Source organism: Anomalospiza imberbis, chromosome 4 (assembly GCF_031753505.1).
Source record: "Anomalospiza imberbis isolate Cuckoo-Finch-1a 21T00152 chromosome 4, ASM3175350v1, whole genome shotgun sequence".
NCBI lineage: Eukaryota > Metazoa > Chordata > Aves > Passeriformes > Viduidae > Anomalospiza > Anomalospiza imberbis.
Genome location: NC_089684.1, coordinates 39354796 through 39377012, shown reverse-complemented (window position 1 = coordinate 39377012; position 22217 = coordinate 39354796). Strand labels below are relative to the sequence as shown.

At 39.9% G+C, this 22217-nt stretch overlaps 3 protein-coding genes across 12 annotated transcripts in view; 2 read left to right on the top strand and 1 right to left on the bottom strand.

The window, feature by feature from the left end:
- The window catches only part of BLTP1 (bridge-like lipid transfer protein family member 1), an 86866-nt gene extending 82332 nt beyond the window's left edge, over positions 1–4534 (top strand). For all 10 annotated transcript variants that reach the window (XM_068187940.1, XM_068187941.1, XM_068187946.1 and 7 more), the window contains 8 exons: positions 87–279; positions 478–695; positions 887–1138; positions 1691–1894; positions 2130–2324; positions 2753–2887; positions 3317–3482; positions 3829–4534. In XM_068187940.1, coding sequence (XP_068044041.1) covers positions 87–279; positions 478–695; positions 887–1138; positions 1691–1894; positions 2130–2324; positions 2753–2887; positions 3317–3482; positions 3829–4045 — 1580 coding nt within the window. In that variant the 3' untranslated portion in view covers positions 4046–4534. The remainder of the gene's footprint in view (positions 1–86; positions 280–477; positions 696–886; positions 1139–1690; positions 1895–2129; positions 2325–2752; positions 2888–3316; positions 3483–3828) is intronic.
- A 493-nt stretch (positions 4535–5027) lies between these two features.
- On the top strand, positions 5028–11940 carry ADAD1 (adenosine deaminase domain containing 1). The gene is made up of 12 exons (XM_068187951.1): positions 5028–5142; positions 5452–5649; positions 6525–6698; positions 7110–7274; positions 7807–7869; positions 8384–8506; positions 8625–8748; positions 8884–9054; positions 9824–10050; positions 10548–10785; positions 11183–11315; positions 11448–11940. The coding sequence occupies exons 2-12, from the start codon at positions 5463–5465 to the stop codon at positions 11559–11561; spliced, it is 1719 nt and encodes a 572-aa protein (XP_068044052.1). The 5' UTR covers positions 5028–5142; positions 5452–5462; the 3' UTR covers positions 11562–11940.
- A 5177-nt stretch (positions 11941–17117) lies between these two features.
- LOC137473323 (interleukin-15-like) lies at positions 17118–19822 on the bottom strand. Its single transcript, XM_068189202.1, has 4 exons — positions 19487–19822; positions 19298–19333; positions 17824–17943; positions 17118–17237 (listed from the first exon to the last, which is right to left on the bottom strand). Exons 1-4 carry the CDS (start codon positions 19589–19591, stop codon positions 17118–17120), a joined length of 381 nt encoding a protein of 126 aa, XP_068045303.1. The 5' UTR covers positions 19592–19822.
- Positions 19823–22217: the final 2395 nt, after the last annotated feature.

Sequence of the window (22217 nt, the reverse complement as noted above, 5' to 3'; positions counted from 1 at the left end):
TCCAGTCAATAAAGGTGGTATCACTGGAGAAACTGATTTTCATCTCTTTAATTCTGTATTTCTTTATTGCTTTGGTTGTATTTCAGCTCATATTTCTGAACATCCAAACCAACAGCCCAATCATAAAATTGAAATTACTATGGGTTCTACTGAAGCACGTGTTGACTACATGGGATCCAGTATCCTAATGGGAATCTTCAGTAATGCTGATCTTAAACTGCAGGATGAATGGAAAATTAATCTGTATAACAATCTGGATTCGAGCATGACAGATAAAAGGTAATAATATTTCCTTAAGATGCTAAAATGTATGATGTTTGATCATGTCAAATGTCTTCTGTCCAGTACTGCTAACCAGAAATGTGTCTGCTAGAAGGCAAAGGGTTCATTGTTTGGTTTTGATTGTTCAGGTTTTTTTTTTAATTGTCGGTAGGGAATATATTAACTGCTAATTTTCTTGCTATTTTTACTATCTAGTGAGATATTTGTCCATGGGGACTTGAAATGGGATATCTTCCAAGTGATGATTTCAAGGTCGACTACACCAGACCTGATAAAAATAGGAATGAAACTCCAGGAGTTCTTCACTCAGCAGTTTGATACAAGCAAGCGAGCTCTGTCCACGTGGGGACCTGTTCCTTATCTCCCTCCCAAGACAGTGGCAAACAACTTAGAGAGAACCTCACATGAGCAATGTAAGTGCTACCAAAAAACAATATGATTCCAAATTGCAATGTTTTAATTGCAAAAACTACCTAGGAGACAGTGTCAGTAAAACAGATAAGAAAATATCACTCGTAATTCCATGTTTTACTAAAAATATAAATATCCTAGCAGGTTTTTTTTGTATCTTGCCTGAAGTTTGTTGTTCATGTTTGCTCTGCAGTGTTGGATGCAGCCCATCATCGCCACTGGCCAGGAGTTCTGAAGGTGGTATCTGGGTGCCACATATCCCTGTTCCAGATGCCACTGCCAGAAGATGGGATGCAGTTTGGAGGATCCATGAGCCTGCACGGGAACCATATGACCCTGGCTTGTTTTCATGGACCTAATTTCCGCTCAAAATCATGGGCCTTATTTCACCTGGAAGAACCCAATATCGCATTTTGGACAGAAGCCCAGAAAGTCTTGGAAGATGGTAATTTAAACTGTGTACTCATTCTTCTAAATTTCTTTAAATGAGTTTTTAATAATGTATTATTACATAAGAATTAATCAAAGAAAAATGTATTTTCTTAATGTATTCTTATTCTGAATCAAGAATATTTCCCAAAAACATACGACTTATCTAAAAAAAATCTGTTCTCTACACACCTTTACCACAGTTTGCTTTATCTGTGGAATAAAGTACATTTTCAAGTGTACTGGATATGTCCCTGATAAGAAGCCTGCTGAGTGGATTGCCTGGCTTTTTAATTGTGTACTTGTGTAGTCCTTCCTAGCTGCATGATGAATTTTGATGACCTTATTGCTTATATTTGTCTTAATATTGTGAGCTTTTATTGTCTGTAGCTACTGAGGATTTGATTTCTCTGTTTTCAAGCTTTATACTAGGTTTTATTCTACTGGCACACTAATTATTCATGTTCAATACCTGTAGGAGAACAAGAGAAAATTCCACTACCTTCACTAAGCTGCTTTCATTTTTTTTTTCCTCTCCCACCCCATGCTGCCCACACCTTCAATGCAGGTACCAGTGAACACTCCACGTACATTGTTCAAACCCTGGACTTTCATTTGGGCCATAACACCATGGTCACCAAGCCCTGTGGGGCCCTGGAAAGCCCCATGGCCACCATCACAAAGATAACGCGGCGCCGCCACGAAAACCCCCCCCATGGAGTTGCCAGTGTGAAGGAATGGTTCAATTATGTGACAGCCACGAGGAATGAAGGTTAGAGTCAGGTTCATTCAGACTGGGGATTGATCTGCTTGCAGATGGAGCTGTTGAAAAACTGCTACATCTCAAGTGTATGAACAACAAATTTGATTGACCTTTTCTAGCCACACTTTTGGGAGCAGAATAAAAGATAAAATCTTCTCAATAATCATACAGCAGCAGTTTTACAAGTGACTTTTCTTAACTTATTTGCCCTGTCATAATTTAATATTTCCCATTGTTCCTGTAGAGTTGAACCTGCTGCGGAATGTTGATGCCAACAACCCAGAGAGCAGCACAACAGTGAAAAGCTCAAGCTTGTTAAGTGGCTTCAGGGGTGGCTCCAGTTACAACCATGAAACTGAAACCATCTTTGCATTGCCAAGGATGCAGCTGGATTTTAAATCCATTCATGTTCAAGAGCCCCAGGAGCCTTCATTACAAGGTGCAGTAAAACATAATTTGTTTTTCCTTGGTGAAAAACTGTTTATTGCGAATTAGGAGTTAAAGGCAACAGTATTGTGCTGATAAGAGGATTTCATATGAGAATTGCTGCAGATCTGCAAGAAAAGACATTTTGTAGTAAAATGTAGAGGGAATTATTTTGAGAGAGTGAAGGTCTAGGGTACAGACTGTTGTTGTCGAAAAAAACTTACTAAGAGAAATTAATATGAGCATTTCAGCTACACTGGCTGTTTCCATGGGCTTTGTTTCCTTATATTTATTAAAATGTTAACTGTGGTACTTCCTCTAAAGAGTTGCTGGTTCAATGAAAAATATTATTTTCAAATTATTTGCATTCAAATTCTATGTACTTTTAGATTTACTGTATGTACTTGTAAGTGTATTGATACTATTTTTATCTGGCTGTAGATACAAGTGTTAAACCAAAGGTGGAATGCAGTGTGGTAACTGAATTTACAGACCACATCTGTGTGACCATGGATGCCGAACTGATCATGTTTCTGCATGACTTGGTGTCTGCTTATCTAAAAGAAAAAGAAAAAGGTGAGTTGTTGTTCATGAAGTAACACTTGTCTGACAATCTGCAGTTGTCAGATTATTTGACAGGAAATACTCTAAGTCATAATCATGCTCCTATTTTGACACCTGGTGTTTAACTTTCTCTTCATAACATGGTATAGGCAGATGAAAACTTTTAGAAAGCTTTATTCTTGTTATTTGCAATCCTTTCATCGATGGAGTCCTTTCAAGACATGCAATTTTCTGATTTCAGAATGATTTGCTTTTCTGCAGCATTCAGATTTGGCATGTTCATTCTTAAGCAATATGTGGCCTTTTGCAGAAAATCTGGAAACATGAGGTGGTTATCTTCTTGTTGAGACTTAAGCTTTTGTTTTATTTAAACTGTGTACAAAAATAATCCAAGTGAGCTGCTCATGGCTGACTGGTGTTTTTCCTCTCTCCCCTTTGCAGCAATTTTTCCTCCTCGTATTCTGGCTGCTCGTCCAGGGCAGAAGAACTCTGTTGGTGTCCTTGAGGGCAGCTCCGCTGACAAAGAGGCAGAGGAAAGCATTACCTACACTACAGTTGACTGGAGGGAGTTTATGTGCAATACTTGGCATTTGGAACCCACGCTCAGGTAAGAAACACCTTTAGTTGCAGTGCATTAACTTCTGGGTTAGAACTTATGCAGATTAAAGGCATTGTTGGAGACTCTTCTGAATTAGGATACAGTAAACTTAAACTCAATCATTTCAGTCAGGTTTTTCACTTCCTTAAATGTCCTCTTCCTTTGAGAGGATGTTCCATTGATCATCTTGAACTTATCTGTCTAAATCAGGTTCGAAACAATGCCTGTTAGATTTAAGTTGGTTACGAGTAACACTGGGGAAAATTGATTTTTTTTTTTTTTTTTGTATATACAAATGCCTGTTTGCTGTATTTATATATTCAAAACTGAGTCTTCTATTTATTGCTTTTTTTAGATTAATATCCTGGACTGGGAGAAAAATCGATCCTGTTGGTGTTGACTACATCCTCCAAAAGCTGGGCTTTCACCATGCAAGGACTACTATTCCTAAGTGGCTGCAGCGTGGCGTCATGGATCCTTTGGACAAAGTTTTGTCAGTCCTTATAAAGAAACTTGGTACTGCACTACAAGATGAAAAGGAAAAGAAAGGAAAAGACAAAGAAGAATATTAAAAGTACAATGTGACAACCCTAACTCCATTTGATTTTATCAAAGTGTTTTATTATATTTTAAGAACTTAAATATGGTTTAAAGAGAAACCTAACAGCTTTTTGCTACTCTATTTAAAACTTACATTGTGAGTAACTGTTTACTGTGGTACTTGATACCATTCTGTATTTGAAGTTATTGCATGATGATGATGACCAATGTATATTCTGTGAAGGAATAGCTGAAACACTGTAAATCTGCTCCTCAGCGTCCATTTTATGATGTGCAATATGATCCTGCATCTTTACAATACTTGCAGATTAACTGTGAATTTTCTTAAAATTTTACTTGCCATAACACAAACCCCTCGTTGATGTGACCAGTAATTGATTTTTCAATGTAGACTGGTGTAAATTATATATATATATATAACTTATGAAACTGTGATTGCCTTAGTGCTAAAAACCATGAAGTTTATTACACTTGTAATAAAATTTAATTACTGTACAGGACCTTTTTCTTGTATTGCTCAAGGAAGCTGAACAAGAAGAAGAGTGTTTTAAGTGTAACTTTGCAGACTTTGATTTAAGTGATGTAAAGCCTAGAGGCCGTGCGCCGGGAACCCGGGAAGCAGGCGGAAGGCGGGAAGCGCCGCCCCGACCCGAGAAGCGGGAACGCGGCGCTTTCGCTGGGATTAAGGAAGGACCTGCTCCCGGTCACTGACGGCTGTGGCGGCTTCGGGTACCGCCCTTGCCCGGTGGGAGCGGCCCGAGAAAGCGAGCAGGGGGCCGGAGGTGCTATTGAAGCCGAGTCGGCAGCACAGGGGCAAAACTTAGCGGCGGCCTCACTCCTGCAGCTGCTCCCTCAGCTCCTCCCTCGGCCACAGCTGCGGCTTCGCGCCTCGGCCGCGCCCCTCACGAAAGGGCGGGAAGGGCTGTGAGGGGCCGCCCCCGGCTCTGAGGGCCCGCAGGACTGCTCGGCTCTCGGAGGCCGTGGCCTCAGGGTAGCTGGCAGGTCCTCGGCTGCTCCAGCCTCGTGTGCCCTCAGGGGTGCTCTGCCTGCCCGCGGGGTGTGATCGCTGAGGAGCCCTCCGCAGCAGGGACGAGGGCAGCAGGTGCAGGTACCAAACCCTTCAGCTCCAGCGAGGGCTCGTCCTGGAAACTTGAGAGAGATGAGCTTTGCTGCTTTAGTTCGCCTCACTCCCTCAGGAGAGGTGGCTTGAGGAGTTGGTGCGTCCTTCGAGGGGCAGAGCCGCGTTAAGCGTGAGGTAAGGTGGCCTGACAAAAGGGAGAAGTGGACTCCGGGTCTGGCTTCTACCCCAGCCTTGGGCGAGTTGCGCCTGGTGTTCCTGTGAAATAGCTTGACCATGAGGGCTGCTGGGTTTTTGCAGGGTGTTTTACTACTGGCAGCGTGAGTTAAGTTTCCCTAGGTCGGTCGGAAATGGCGAGCAGCAGTGGCTCCTTTGAGGGTGCGGCAATGCTCGCCTTCGACCCCGCACCTGAGAAGATTTTGCCCCCCAAGGTTCTCAGACGGCCAGTTTCAAAGGATTTCTCCGAGCCTGTGACTGCAAGGCTGAATCCTCCGCCTTGTATGACATGCAGTGAAACAGAGGTGATGAAAAATCCAGGTATAGTTTGCAGTTTATACACCGGGGTTGGCTGTTAATGCTGTTGAAAGTAACTTTGCTTTTTCTTATTGCTGTATTTTCTTACATGACTTCTTTGCCATCTCCTTAAACTTGTCCCTCCTCTTCTAAAGTCTTTTTGTGCTGGAAGTTTTTTAGCCATTTGTTGTGGGGTGGCCTATGTATTCTGCAGCATTACCTAGTTATAAAGTTCAAGTTAAAAAGTACTGTATAGTGACAAAATATAGAATATGTTCTACTGCATGAGTTTTCATAAATAACGTTGTGGAAGGGTTTAACTGCAGTTTGAGATGTCCCAGGATGTATTTTGAATTGTATCACTTTGAGTAGTTGTGTTGCGGTAAAGGCACCTGTTAAGACGCTTAAAAGCGAGAATTTCTTTTACTTCTTGGCTGGGAGGTGGTTGTGCTTGGTTATATCACACCCCCTGAAGCTGATGATTTCATCCATCCAGTGGTTGCTGAACCTTTGATAGAGTCTTACATCAAGGAGTCCCCACTGCTGCCCGGCTTTGTGTGAAAAACACACAGGGTTGCACTGTTTGGTATCTGCCATCAGCAACTTGGATTTGTTTGTTGATTTACAAGAGAGGGGAGGGGGAATATATGTTGCATTTTTTTGTAAAATATCTGTCTATATTCAGAGATTACTTTTTTTTTTACTACAGTAAAAGGTTTGATACTTTTAAAAGAGGATGTAGACACTTTTGGAATTGCTGTTGTTGCTAATGTAGAGTTCAGTACAAAGCAGTAATGCTCTACAGTAAATTTTGGTTTGCTTTTTTAAGAAGCGTCTGAAAAGCATTTATGGTAAGCAGATTTTCAGAGAGTGTGTTCAGTTCTGTCCTTAACTTTAAGGACCTTTTCTTTTTAAAGGAGCTGACACCACCATATTTTCAGCCCTTCCCTCACAGAAAGACCTGGATTTGATTGAAAGATACAAACATGGAGTAATAAACTCAGTTTCTGCCTTGCATCTGTTTGCCAAAATGCACCGCTTGCAGCTTGAATTGAAAGAAACAAGTGTGGCAGGTAAACACTTCTGCTACTAAATAAAGTGGTATTTGCTTATCCTTGAGAGTATCTGAGTTGATTTGCTGGTGCTGATGCAGCTGAACCTTTTTATTACTTGATTGCACTACCCCCACATATGTTGAGTTTTGGCTGCTCTTTCATTGCCTCTGCAGCTGTTTCTCATTATGAGGTGCTACAGAAATCGATCAGGTGAATTGTGTTTAATTATGGCTGTACAGAACTTTGTGAAGAGTGCATTAAGTGAAAACTGCCAAAATTTTTGGGGAGGTTAGGGATGAGGGTTTTCCTTGGTCAAAATTGTCTTTTTGTCTTGTATTTGTTCTAGGATTAGTATAAGGACATAAAGCTATGGATGAAGCGCCTTAAAATAATTTCACTGATTGTGTGCTTTTTTCTTCTCCCTTAAAGGTGATGTCATAAGGCCTTATTTTGCCTTTTGTGCTGTGATAAATGGTGTTTGCTACAAGACTGGGCTGGGAAAGAACAAGAAGGAATCTAAATTAAATGCAGCTAAACTGGCTCTTGCTGATCTACTTAATTTGAATACAGGGGTAAAGTCTTTTGAAGATTCAGGTAAATATTGTAGCAACACCTAATTAGAACTTGAAATGCTTGGCTTAATAGTGTCCTATGGAAAACATCTGTGGTTTTATTAAATGCTGCAGTATTGGCCTCTATCAGGTTTTTTGATTCCTTGGGGCAAATCTGTAGTTTGGTTCTGAAACTGTTCTTTATTTTTCTCATTTGTGTATTAAGAGTTGCATCAACTGATGCCGGGAATACTGGAGGAATGAATTAGTTGCTGCTGCACTTGATTTGCTCCTCACTAGGTGCAGCAACATGAAGTACATCTTAAGTGGGTTTGAATTTTTATGGTTAAAAGACTTCCCCACTGAGATACTGCTTTCAGCAGAGTTCAGTTGCCATTATACTTTATCTTCTTTTGAGTTTTGCTGTCTGAATCATTCTAAGCTTACAAGGACTTCAGCATCAGAAGAGGAAGTTCATAGAGAATTAGAAAGTTTGACTTGCTGCAAGTAGTGCAAAATTCGTGTTTAGAAATTAGGCATGTCCATCCCACTTCAAAATGTTCTTAAATTCTTAGATTTTCCTTGTGCTCCTGCTGAGCTTCAACCTCCAGAAAACTCTGCTTGTGTTTCAAGGACTGGTAAGGAATAGTCTTGGTTTTCCTCTGTTGATTCAAATTGCTCGGCAGATAGTTTATTTTTAAAATTTTTTCATGTTTTAATATGGTAAGTGATCTCTCTGTTGTTAATAAGGTTTTAAACATATTTGAAGGCTGTAAGAACTAATATTACTAGGACGGTTCTACAAAAGGACACAACTTGAGTAAATTGCTTGAATTCAGTAGAGTTGCTTGAATTTCTATCACCAGTCCAGGTGAAAGAAATAGAAGCAGTATTCTCTGTCCTTACTTGAGCTAGTGTGCAGTAGGTGATCATATTTGGGCTGTATCTGTTGTTACTATAATGGGTGATAAAAGCATCAAGTGTTTGGGTGGTCTTGAGCTTTTTTAAATCCCAAGGATCATCAGAATCCTGAAAAAACGTGTGGTTGTGCTTATACCATGTGTTCAGGGTTATAATTTGGCAAGTTGCTCATGTCTGTTTTTTCTGCTACCTGCAAATTTGTGTCTTGCTGGATTCTGTTGTTTCAATTAGGAGGAGAACATATCTATCAAAAACTCTCACAAACGCTTGAGGAAGTGTTTAACCGCCTGACTACCCAACACCCTGAGTACCAAAGCTGTGGCAGTTCCCTGGCTGCCTTCATCATTGAAAAGGGCAAGTTTGGTTTGATTGTGAGCTTTGGGGAGTGGGAAACTTGTTCCCACAGAGCACTGAGCACTTGGGAGCAGCTTGGTGGGCAGCCAGGTGAACCCACCACCATCTCTGGTTTTAGGTGGGCAGCATGAGGTGGTAGCTCTGGGGACAGGAGAATGCAACTACAGCCGGCGCTTCGAGTCCTGTGGGAGGCTCTTGCACGACAGCCATGCTGTTGTCACTGCCAGGCGCTCCCTGCTCAGGTGAGAATGTCTCTGCAAATCCTTCCCTTGTGGCCAGTTTGTCAGTTTCACTTCTGCACTTGAATTCTGTAGTTATGTAAAAAAAAAAAATCCATATATATATAGTGTAAAATATATAATTTATTTTTCTTTTAGATATTTGTACAGGCATCTTTTGCTGTTCTATAACAAAAATCCAGCCAAGGCAGAGAGATCCATATTTTGCACAGCACCAGGCTCGAAGCTGCTTACCTTAAAGCAAAATATAACTCTCTCTCTCTACATGAACCACCTTCCAAAAGGAACTGCTCAGTTAAAATCAGAGGTGTAAGTACCGTGGCATTTCCTGAGATAAAGTGGAAGATTAATTTTTATTTTGTTTAGGGAACATTATAGTACAGAGTAGTAGTGATAAATATGTGATACAGCTCAATATGATTATACAAAAATCTTCTACGTGGGTTATAGGATGAGCTTTTGTTTATTACAGACAATAACCTGGTAACACCTTTCTCAAGATACTATTAAAATACTAATAGATAATGAATTTAACCACTGAGCAAGTGGATGCAATGACTTAATGCCATCGTATGCACTACAAGACTGGAGTACAGAAACCCTTGAATTGAAACAAAAGGCTCTGCTTTGATGTCTTACCCCTTTGTAACCAAGGGAAAAAGGTGTTTTGCTTCAGAACAGCCACTGTTTTGTCTCCCTTAGGTGTTATATCTTATTTAAATATTTTGAATCACAGAGTTATGTTTTAAAGGTGATTTCAAGAACCTTCCAGCTGTTTTTTCACAAGTAACTTCTGTTAAGAGTGTGAGGAGACAAAAAGTGACAGATTGTTTGCAGCTGATTTTTTTTAATGTGTGCACAACTGGTGGCTATTTCCTATTTAAATACTGATTTTGGTATTCTAGGCACTCAAGCAGCTCAATCTGGTGTTTCTAAGAATTACACACATTGAAGATAATACAAGGCCTAGATCTACTGATTTTATTTTTTTTCCCGAGAAACAGCATTAGATACCACTTATTGTAATCTCTGATCAGAGTGCTTTCTCACTGAAATCCATTCTCTTGCCCTGCCTTAGGCATCTTGGTCCCCAGTCTATATCTGCTTACGAAGCCAGTGAAGAACTGAGTCTGCACGTTGCTGTAGAAGGCAGGATTTACCTGGCTGTTTGCTGTCCCCCCAAGACTGTCAGAGTGAGCAGCATGTCAGCTGGTGACAAACTGACCAAGTGGGAGGTGGTTGGTCTTCAGGGCGCCTTGCTGAGCCACTTCATCGAACCCGTGTACATCAGCAACATTCTTGTGGGTATGTTCAGTGCAAATTGCAGGTGGGGGGGCTTCGTGTGTTTTTGTATTCCAGTTTGATTGTGTTTTATAAAGCATGAACTAAACCACAAATTCTTTGAAGAATTACAGAATTGTTCCTTGAGATGCAGTGGACCAAAGTGTATTTATTTAGTAGGCAGTCAGAAATGCTGTTGGATATGAAGTAATGTGGGCAAACTCCTTAACATATTTTCTAGTCTGAAAGGTTGAAGTTCTGTTTTAGCAGGGAACATAAAGAGTTGGTGAAAAACAGTGCTTCAAAAAAAAAGAAAGCATCCAATGAAAATAATGGTGCCTCTGGAGGAGAAACTGGGAAATCATTTTTGTTCTGTGAATTGAATATTGAACTGATCTTTTCAAACATGAATTTTATGGGAAAAAAAATGACTGTAACAGATTAAGAATGCAGAAAAATTTGCATTTTTAACTATTTAATTTGATGTACTTGCATGTGGCTGATCTTGTCCTTTTTACTAGGAAATGGAAGTTGTAAGGATACAAAAGGACTGGACATAACTATAAAGCATCGTCTTGATGATGAACTTATTTCAAAGCTTCCCATGCATTACCTAGTCAATAGATCTCATATTTACTTGGTGAAAGCTGCACTACCAATCCAAACAGATTTAAACCAGTGGTCACTTAGTTTGAATTGGACATTGTCAGATGCATCTCTGGAGGTTGTGGATGGATTAAGTGGGAAAACCACTGAAAGGTCAGCATTTAAAATAATTTTGTTGGATGTAATGGGTTTGTGCTGGTTTATTGGAGTATTCAGTTTTTTAAGCTATGAGAGAAATTCTCTCCTGTGTTCACTGAAAGCATCCTGTGATTAGGTGAATTTTTAGAGATCTTTTAAGTTCTCAGATACCAAGATACCAAACAAAACAGTTCTCTCAGTGAAGATATCTGTAGTCCATTACCTGTAGTAGTGAATATGTTTTAGCTTTCACAATGCATAAAACTAACTAGGATTCTAATAGAGATGGATTCCAGTGTGATGGCATTCACAAAGTGTTAGGAGGGAGGGGAAAACCCTATAAGGATCAGAGCATCTCTCTGTAGTGCGTTTGTTCCTGAGTTCCATCCCTGTTTCCCCGCTCTGCCCGCAGCTCCCCGTTCCGCAGCGGCACCTGCCTGGCCAGCCGCCTGTGCAAGGCTGCCATGTTCAGCCGCTTCAGGATGCTCACCAGGGAAGCAGGACGGGCTGACCTGCTCCAGTTTGCAACATACCATGAGGCAAAGGTGAGCTGACACAGGGAGAGGTATAATTTTTGCAGTGTTTGTGATTGTGCTTATTACATGTTGGTGGTAAAGAACACGGATCTCTGTAACCGTAATTCTTGAGATTTTTTCAAGGTTTTTCTTTTCTTTTAGGTTAAATCTCAGTTGTATCAAGAAGCTAAAAGCTTACTGCAGAGCTACTTAGAGGACCACAGTTATGGATCATGGATTGTGAAGTCTCCACATATTGAACAGTTCAGTGTTTGATGGAGGTTGATTAAATGTTAAGTCTGTTAGAATGATCTGTTTCAGTAAATAGAGTTCTGAGTAGTAAAATGTTCAACTTTAAGTTTGTTGTTACGGGAAGAAAACAATTCCAGAACTGCTTCTTGTCAGCTTAAATGCAGTTATCAAACCACCTGTAATAGTTCAGTCTTTTCCCAAAATTGATGTTTTCTCATAGGTGGGAGTAACCTACAGCTTTGTAAATTTTTGTTCTGCTTTGCCCCCCAGTGCCACCTCATTTCAGCTCACTGACCCTGACTGCTACAGATCCCCACCCTGTGAAATTAACATATTGTTTTCCTGATGGTTTCAGGATTTCTGTATATTGATTTCTTCTTTTTCTTCCCTTTCTCATAACTTTGCACACAGAAAAGAAAAAAAATCAGTAAAAGCTGGATTTCTTTAAAAAACATACTAATGTGAGCATCTTTCAGGAAAAAAAAAAAGAAATGGACAGTCTGTGCTTTATTTGTAGGCATTCATCCTTTGCTGAGAGTTTAGTTTAGTGTGGATCTGCCAAGTAGCTTATAGTTTATATTGTTTGTGCTGGAAGAGTTAAAAAGAATTTTTGTACTTCTAAATATGAAACCTGGAATGACCAGCTGTTACTTAACTGTCTTGTGATAATTACTGGTTCTGATAGTGTGTTTAAAGCATTATGCAGGTGTTAAAGCTGTAAGAAAGAAAATAATGCAATTTAGTATAGAAGTCTCCAGAAACAAGTTTTTTTCAGCTTTTGTGGTTTGCCTCAAACCCCATCAATGTTAATGCTTACGGGTGAGTTGGACTCCTGCACTGAAGATGACTTTATCACTGCACTGAAAGTCCTAGTGAAATTGTCTGCATACACAGTAACCTGGAAAATGGTGCCTGTCACAAGGGAATTGACTTCTTTTAAGTCCTGGTAAGAACATGGTAGCATTGGGAAGGTGTTGTTAAGTGCCATGTGTGGAGTTGTTGTGGTGTTGTGAGCACTGGTGTGTTCAAGCTAGACAGTACACTGGAATTATGTTTGTGATTTCTGTAAATCATGCAAGTGGGGAGTTACGCAGTGTTCTCATACATCAGGAATAGTGTGCGTAGTGCTGTAGTTGTGTTTCACCTTCTTAGTGTTAGAGGATTCTCAAAGGAGTTCCTTCTCCTGGTGTTTGTTTCTTTCCTTAATCTGTTCTTCCAGCTAATATCATATGTAGAATCTTCTGTCAAGATGATCTTATGCTCGATTCACAAGTTGTTGAAACTCGCTGACTTGTTACTACTTGATCCTTGACCTTTTTTGGCTAATGTGCTCCCTTGTTTTCTGTTACTCTCCCTTAACTTTGGGGTGTTATGTGTTGATTTTTGGTTTATTGTGCGTATGGAACTGCTTGTTTGATGTAATGTTTCCTAAGAATGCTTGGGAATGGCCATCATATTCCAGGCTAGAGGACAGTGTTGCTTTTTTGTAGAGGTGTTAGAAGTTCAATAAATATCCTTGACAATGCATTAGCTATACCTTCATACATACAGATGCTGGGAAGTGACATACAAATATGACTTACACATAGCATACCACACGTGTGTTTGCATTCTATACACTTCTGGATTTTTTTTTTGTATGGACTTAGTCTTCTGCTGAGGTAGCAGCCCCAAGGTGTTTCCTGTAGTTGACCCAGAAGCCTTAAATATGTAGAAGTACTGAGCTTTTTTTGAGTAAGTCAGCCATTTTATTAATTGAACAACAAACTGAAATTTCCATGGAACTTACGTGCTGCCTTAGGAAGAGAGATGAAAAGGAACTCCTTAGTGAAAAGGCGTTGTTTGGCTGGACATGATCACTGTGTCCTTGAGCAATAACTTGATGGCAGCAGCATAGGTCCAATTTTTTACCTGGATTGTTCTTTGATTTAGTAGCAGCATATGCAGCATGCACTAAGCTAGTAAATGGAAGGATGGAGATGTTGTGTCCGGGTTTTTCTTCGGCTGCTTCAGTAATTACAACATGTGTGATCCTACAAACTTGAGAGAGGCAAGAGTGCTGCAGTTCCAGTGCTGAGGCTGGGGCTGTATTCCCAGCAGGTCCAGGCACTCAGAGCAGGTGTGCATCATGCAGATGTGCACAGAGCAGACAGAGGCAGGTGAGCACCACCAGCAGCAGCCTGTGGCTGACCTCAGCCTCTCCCCTCCATGCTTGAGAAGAACTGAGCTCCAGGGGGAAGAATGGATATACACATGGATATGGGGTGGGGTGTGGGAGTGTTCTTTCCACTTCCTGGAGCTGTACCTGACTCACACAGTTGGAGTGACACACAGTGTATTTTAGGAATGGTACTTCCCAGTTCCATGCCCCCACTGGGACTCTCCAATGCTGCTCTCTCTACTCCCCTGTTTCTCCCTTCACCTTCCTTCTGCAGTGAGCTGGAGGAGAGAATTGGAGGCAGAAAGGGAAAGGCTGTGGAGTTGAGATAAGAAGAATTTACTGGAAACAGTGATGGTGCACATGGTGGGGAGAAGCCCCAAAAATAGACAGTAATGGACAGCTCCCTCCACCATTTTCTGAACCAGAAAGAAATCCTCCCTGGAAGAGGATCCCTTTCCTTCATCCCTGGTAATGATGTGAGGTGATACAGAATGACCTCTGTGGCTTGGCTGTGCTCTCTCCTGGATACTGCAGAAACTTAACCCTGTCCTGCCTGGAGCCAGAGTATTACTCATCCTTCTTATATAGGAACACAGGTCTCATTTCCATAGTGAATGGCTCTCCCTCCAAGATGTCAGTTGTTAATTTAGTCCATCACTGTGGATTCTGTCTATCATAGATGGACACAGAATATGTACAGTGTTACACAATTCAACATTACAGACTTCTCACCCAGAAATCAAATCCCCTTCAGGTACAAATTGTGTTTCCCTATCTCTCTGTATTAGCTGCCATGTGCCCCTGGGTTTTGGGGCTAAAACAATCCCACAGATGGTTTTGCCTCTGCTTGATGTCATGCATCTATCATGTCACACCACATCTCAGACTTCATACATTCAGATGCATCTCACATAAATGTCACATGCCACATATGCACACACCCCTGTTGTGTCACATGCATTTCGTGGCACATGTCAAACATCTTAATTTGATACTAGAGCTGTGCAAGCAAGCAGGAGAAGGCAGCTCAGGAAATCAATTTTGATAACTCTTTTTAGGGGTTCTGTGGTTTTTTTGCTACTTATAGGGGAAAGATAAGTCTAGTAAAGTTCACCTTGTTATGCATTTTCAGATGCTTTTAACAACATCCTTGTTCTCTAAAGATATCTTTTAAAGCTTAGGCAAATACAGAAGCTGATCTTGTAGATGCTGTTTAAGAATGTGGACCTACCTGTAATTAGATGTAGATTTGACAGACGTAACCATATATGGCACAAGCACCTTCCTCATACCCCAGCTAGCTCTTTGTGTCAGCAGTCTTTATACAAGTATTTCTTTGAAAAAGTGTCTTGAACTTCTTGCTGGAGGTGCTACATGGGGGAGCAAGGCAGCCTGAACATCTTTTGAAAATCCACAGCAGATTGTGGCTACTGTGCAAAAGTGATGTGATCCCCAAAACTAGAGCCAGGACAGGAAAAGCCTCCTCTTTCCATGACTGTAAATGTGCAGCTGTCTCAGAATACCCCAACTCCAAAGCAGTTTGTGCAGACCAAAAGCCACAAAAAGTGTATGTAGTTTCACACTGCTTGTGTTTGTGAAATTGCTAGTGAGCTCCAGCTTCTGCCTTTCCATATAAATACATGGGTGATTATCTCTTTACCATCCTTTCCTGCTTTCTGAACTGTTTGACTGTTAGTACCTTACCTAATACTTACTGTTCAGGAATTTAGGAAATGTCTTGGTTATTCCACGTGGGATGTCCAGCTGCACAGACTGACTCCAGGGTAGGTTTTACTGAACTGCCGAAGCTGAGGGCTCTTGTGCTTAAGGAAACAATAAAGCCTTATTTATTAAGAGAATTGTGTTTAATGAAAACTGCTCCTTCGCCCTCTCTCTGGTTGCTGAAAGCTGGGGCAGTACTGCCACAACACTGCTGACAGACAAATGTCTGAACTGATGCTGGAAGAGGTTTGTTTGTGGAAAAAGCCATGTATTGTGTATGATGCTCTTTCTTTCTACATGCTGCATTTAAGAATTTTTGGAGTAAGAAGGAATCTATGTAAAGAGGATTTTTCTGCAAAGATTGCCAAAGTTGAAGTTTCTTGCCCGTTTTCTTGTCTTCTCTGTCCTACTGTGTTCAAGTATTTTTGTTATTACTATCATCTAATTTGAGGAGAGGGTGGGGCTTATCTGTTTGTGGCTGAGGTGACTGACAGTATTTACTTTCCTGAGTCCTTGTGGGTGGGGACAGAGCGCTCCTTCACTGTGGGAAGAGAAGGTGAGTAGAGAAACAGACTGCAGCGCTGTGAGTATTTCCCAGTTTTGGCAGAAAGCGGTCATTAACGCCCATTTTCTCTTTGCAGCATGCAAGGAAACTGCTGTTTTTTCCATTGTTAGTCTGGTTTTAAGTGTAAGATGAAGTACTCCATACCACACCCACCAGGAAAGCACATCAAAGTTTAAACGATAGTTGATAGCTGTTGTAGTAGGCTCACTTTCATCAATTATAGCCTGCCTTGTTAGTATTGACTTGGGGCTTTTGTGTAGTAAAAAATGCTCTTTCACTGTTTCCTTGTCACATTACTGAGTCCATCTGCGTTGGGAGTAAGGACGTTTCTGAGGTTCTACAGAAAGATTTCTGACAATGCAGTGTGTTCACATGGATTTATACATTCATCTGCAATTTCATGTCAGTTTTGTTGTCCTGGGGCCTCAGTTACCTGCACAGTTGCTATTTCTGGTGTGTTACTATTTTCATAGCGCTTCCCTGTCTCTGAAGAATTTTGAGAACTATATATTATTATTACACCAATGAGAAGAATGTGTCCTGGAGGAAGCTTGTGTAGCTAAGTAGTACAGCTCAAGAAAAAAGGTTTCTTTTTTGAGGAGAAGCAATTTGGTACTCTATACCTTGTGCTGTATGCCAGCATAAACTGGCATTGTATAATGCTTAAAAAAAGTTTTCTGCAGGTGTCTTGCTTTGAGTCTGGTACCTGCACACTTGCATGCTGCCGAATGCTTCATTGGGGTCTTCTGTGTGTTTTTAAAAAACTAGAGTATTAAGTCACCCGTAAAAAGGACAGTAATCATAACAAAGAAGACTCTAGACATGATTTTTATATGTCCATGACATTTATTAAATATAATCCACAATATCTTTTAATAGCTTTTTCAATAAATAGTTGTCTCAGATTGTTGACAAAGTGACAATGAATAAGTTTTCCAAACAACTTTGAGCCCCTAGGGCTTACAGAAAGGATCAAGTGTGATCTTAGAACAGATTTTCTTAGCACTCACATTAGGTACATTTAGTGGTCCCAAAATGGACAACAAGCTAGTAGTATGCCACATGGCAAAATATATAAATTATTCAGAATTAAATATTTCAATAAATAATGTAGCAGTAAAAATAAAAATGGTTATACAATTTCTTTCTGCATAGATTGCAGGAATCTGGTCATTTCTTGGTGAAATTCAGGAAACTTTTTCTTCTCATTGGCTTCACACTTCTTGCATGTCGGGTTTGAGAAATCAGGGTCCTGCAATACAGGGAATTTCATTGATTTGTGATAACTTTCTTGCTAGCTGGGTTTAACAATGATACATCAACTTCTGTAAAGATTTTCCTTTAACAAAAAAGAACCCTTAATGTTTGCAGCCTGAGGAGTACTCATAAAATGCTACAAGGATCTCTAGGCTATGGACTTCAGTAGTATGTCAGGGTGTACTACATTCATCCCTGGGCCCTCCAGTCATAAACTTCTTTGAAACCTGGCAGAGTTTTCGAAGCCATTGCTATGTAAATATTTGTTATGCTCCTAAAAGCAAGCTTTTGTCAGCACAAGATGCTTTGCATGATTCAGCAAAGAAAACGTCATGTTTTGTTAAATGTTGGCTTGTATGAGCAGTAGGGCTCAAATCTATTTTACTGTATCAGATTACCATGCAAATAGATGTTTTCACATAGTTAATCTTAGCATATTTTTGTATAAAACCCTGTATTTCATGAGTTGATAACACATTTTGATGCATGAACATGCTGATTCTGGCATGGTTTTTCACTAATGGTGAAACGCTTTATTTCCTTTTTTTTTTTTTTGGTAGCACTTGTAAAATATTGCCTACCATAAAATCCTCAAGATTCTTCTCAATGTTTATTACGAGTTGCTTGTCCTCCTCTTCCACATCTTGTTTCAAGACCTTCAGTTCTTTCAGGAAGCATGCTAGAGTTGTGTGATTGCACTCCTAGAACAGTCAGCAAAATTGTTATATGTATGACTTGTTTTCCGCGTTCCAGTTTTCAAAATCTCAGTTCCCCAGGTTTTTTACCCTCATCTCAGGAACTGAGCTCTTTGTTTTCTACAGTGTATTACAGTTCATTTTGTTGACCTCAGAGTTGTATTGGGGGATGTTACATGAGGCCTTAATTCTGTAGGTTTTGAAAAGTGAGTAACCTTTGCAAGACACTTGAAGTGTTGCAATCTCTTGGGGACACAAAGCTGCAATATTTACTCCTGAAGAGAGCCTTACTCCTGGTTGCTGTCTGAAAATCATGGGTTAGCAAACAGGTGGCCTCTCCTAGAGGCATCTTTAGTTGGTGCACTTTAGTTGCTGTATCTAATGTCTGCATCAGAGCTGGCTTTTGAACAAGGTAAATAACTTTACACACTTTTGCAAGCTATTTCAGGCACTCACTGACAATACCTTACTGATCAGCCCCAAACATTTGCATTTACGACTTAGAGCTCTGAGATAGCCAGGTCTTAATGCTGTCAGCACGTGAGAAAGGGACACAGATAAGGAAGTGGTTGCAGAATCTGACTTTAAATCTATACTGAAACAAAAGTGTTGTTAAGTGAGAAATCTTCTGAATTAGAAACTTGCCAGAGGTTCAAAGTAGCTAACAGATAACTTGTATAAAGCTTTTAACTACTTCCCAGTACTAATTCATGCTCTTGTTTATTGGGCTGTTTGCATGCTGAATGAAAGGTAGTACGGATCAGCAGCCTGTCTGCGATAGAGCTGTATTTTGGAATACTCACTGCACGCTGATGTGCTGAGCTTCAGAGAGAGGTGACCACAGTGATGGTATTGTGGGAATAAGCCTCAGGTATTACCTCAGTGCTGTACAACATGATGTGCAGCTTATGTGTCCAGAAGGGCTTGGTTAAGTTGTATTCATGAAGAGAATTAAGTACAACATAACCAAGTTTCATCATTGATGGGATGCATCTTAAACAGGACCAACCAGTGGCTCTGCCTCTAGTTTAGATAAAATGTGGGTGATTTCACATGGATACTGCTTTAATCTATATCTAAGTCTGGTTTCGTTCTCAGAATTGTTCCTGTGTTAAGAGTTAACAGTATTGCCTCCTGCAAATCTTACACCATCTTTAAATTGTTCATGAACCACAATTCAAGCATGTTTTAAGCCGGAGGAATACAAAATATTCATTTTGTGTTACTAACCACACAGAGGCACTGAGATAATATTGCATGGCAGCCTTTTAATGCTTGAGAATAAAAAGCAAAACCAAGTTTCTTTAAGAAATTGCATTCCCTAAATTGAATTAAAACTGAACAGAAAACTCAAACTCACCTGTTTGTCATTCGGTGTGTAAAAGTCAAGAAAATTCTGTAGAGAAGGAGGGGGAAAAGTTAATTTTTCTGAAAAAATTACATAGAAGAAACCAAACACAAATGAATCTTCAGATAGAAGAAAACCACCACTTACATTGTCGATGTCTTTCAGGAGTGCTAAATCAATTATTGAAGCTTGAAGATATGCCTCTTTCTGTGCGGTTGATAATTTAGTCTTCTTAAGAGGTGCTCCATAAGCTGCAGTCATGAGAATTACTGCTGCAATACAGCCAAAGATGAGGACTTTGCACATCGTGTCAGTGTTATCTGAATGCCAATATTAGAGTTGGGATGGATGGTGAGAGCTGATAAGTTGTCATTAAGCTGTTTAGTGTATTTATACTCTTCTTTCTGGGGGGGAAAAAGATGGGGGCGTCACAAAGAAGTTTTATTACACATTTTTTCATATGTTCTACCTGTATGGCAAGAATCATTACTTTTGTTTTTCCTCCCCTGATGACACTTTGGAATTTTTATCAAGCAGGAGGGATTTTACCTACATTTCATTGCTGTAAGAGAAGCCCACACTCACTTTTGGCAGCCTCTCTTGGTGCTTCCTGCATGAAACACTTTTTCCCTGCGTTGTCCTACTCCCCCATAGAATAGGCCACAGAATATACTCCTGCCATACAAATTGTTGTCCTAAAGGTGTATCTCTTAATCATTACTTTAGTGAAGAAGAAAGAAGCCTTTTAATTTTAGTAATTGTTGATTAAACAACAGGAAGAAAGTTGGCTTCCTGTCTGAAGGTGGTTTTTTTACCTGTCATCTTTTGCAAAGGCAGTGTAAGCTTAGGTGCCTAACTCAGTCTTTATAGCATCAAATTTGAAGCATTTATGAAAAAAATCCAGCAGAATACCTTGTTTGGGGATGAGAAACTATTCCTTCTGTTGCTGTTTATCTTAACACTTCTATTTTTTTCATTGTGTGCAACTTTCACTTTTCTGCAGCTTAGAATGAAAATGCGCTATTGTAAAATGTTTACAGATTTTATTGCTGATACCTAACCCGCTGCATGTTGTGGTGCATATCACAGCACTGAAGTTGATAGTAGGCAGTCATTTGACACTGAACTCTGGCATAGATAGTATTGCTATATTGTTTTCCTTTTCTGCTTCATGTGCCTCTTGGCTGATTTCTTTGGGATGTGAAATGTTTGTAATACATGATTTCCTTCATTTTGAGTGTAGTTCTGAGCCAAATACTCCCCCTGCTGCCCAGTAGGTTCTGACATTATGTGAAACACAGTTCTTGCTCACCAAGTTCAGCTGCTGAAGCTGTGTGGAATAAATTCTGGTTTGCACACTGCTGTTGTTTAAAGTTTTGTAGCATTTAGGATGTGCAGGACTGGGTGGGTAACTATTTCACCTGCCATTGCATTATGGAAACCCACATTACATGTTCTGATCCTGCAATCAGAGGGGATGTGGATCTGCTGGAAGCTGGTTAGAATACACTTAGGCTTGGATTAAACACCGCCATAAGTATCGTTCTTTTTATTAGTGTGTGTCTGTCCCTTAGCCATTAACTCAGTGCTAATTAGCAGTGCAATCCCAGTTCCAGAGAAATCTTAATTTCCTGGTTTTGAAATAAGCACATTTCATGTCTATGGTCATAAACAAGTCCTAGTAGCTATTGAAGCTTGCAATACTGTAATATTTGTGCAGTTTCAAACTTTTTCTGTGACCTTATATTTGTATCTTGTATTTATTCTTGATAGTAATCAATTTGTAATATAGTGAGCTGCTGAGCACTGGGTTGTCAACTTTTCCCCAGCTTCCTACTGTTTTCTTTTTCAGGTCTTGGAGATCATAGAAAAAAAGAAAGCCTGAGCATTCTGTCAGAACTTTGCAGCAAGTCTGCAGCCAGGTCACTACAAAATAGACTACTCTAGTTGTAGTCTAGATGTAATTGGAATCAGCTCTTTATCTGTTCATTTTTTTTTCAAAGACCAAAGAGGCTTGCTTATCCAGGCAGGAGGATGGAATCTTAATATGCGGCATTTAATAAATTGAGCAGAGGAGTTTAGGTGATTAATTTCTGCTTACTATTGTGCTGTAGGATTTGTGGTCCAACAGGAGAGACAACAGATCTTGTTTTGACCATGTTTATTGGATGTACCAGGTGAGGAAGAGATTTCTTGGAATGTATTGATGAGCTGAGAAACAGCAAACCCTCAGTTAATGTTAACACATAACTTTGATGTGCTGGTCAGATTTCAGTTATCTTGCTCAGTCTATGCTCATATTTATTACAGGACAAGAAATTACTTGGGGTTTTATTCATTGATTTAATCCTCCCAGCTTCCCTTCACTAGAGTCAATAGCATTTTAACAGTAAATGAAGTTACTCTTTTAAATTGTTCTGGAATCACAGAAGATAAAGTAGTGCTACAAATGCTGAACTGGAAAAATCCTGCCTTTAAAAAGTGTTGGGGCCAGGCACCAGTGACCATATCATACAGTGGGGTTTTTATTCGGTTTTAATGCACTATTATGAAAGGTAAGTTGATTTATATCTCATTTTATCTTCAAATTTACTTATGCTAAAATAATGCTATAAGAAAATGCACCCTACCTGAAAAGCTTTAAGAAACACTGTAAAAGCCTTGCATAAATTTTCAAGGAAGATTAATTAGCAGTAAACTACATATTTTAAAGGGAAACTGTATTTGTGGGTCAGGGAATTGGAAAGGGAGAAGATTCTTGTGTTATTGGATTGTTTATACTTTTGGTAGTACTTGTGCCTAATTTAAAGAATAAGGGCGGATTTTCTCTTTTAGAAAATGACTAAAAGTAAATGACACACACTGACTAAACCCTAATCTGTGGAACTTCAAAGTCTGGAAAAGATTTTACATAGGATCTGACTCCTCTTGT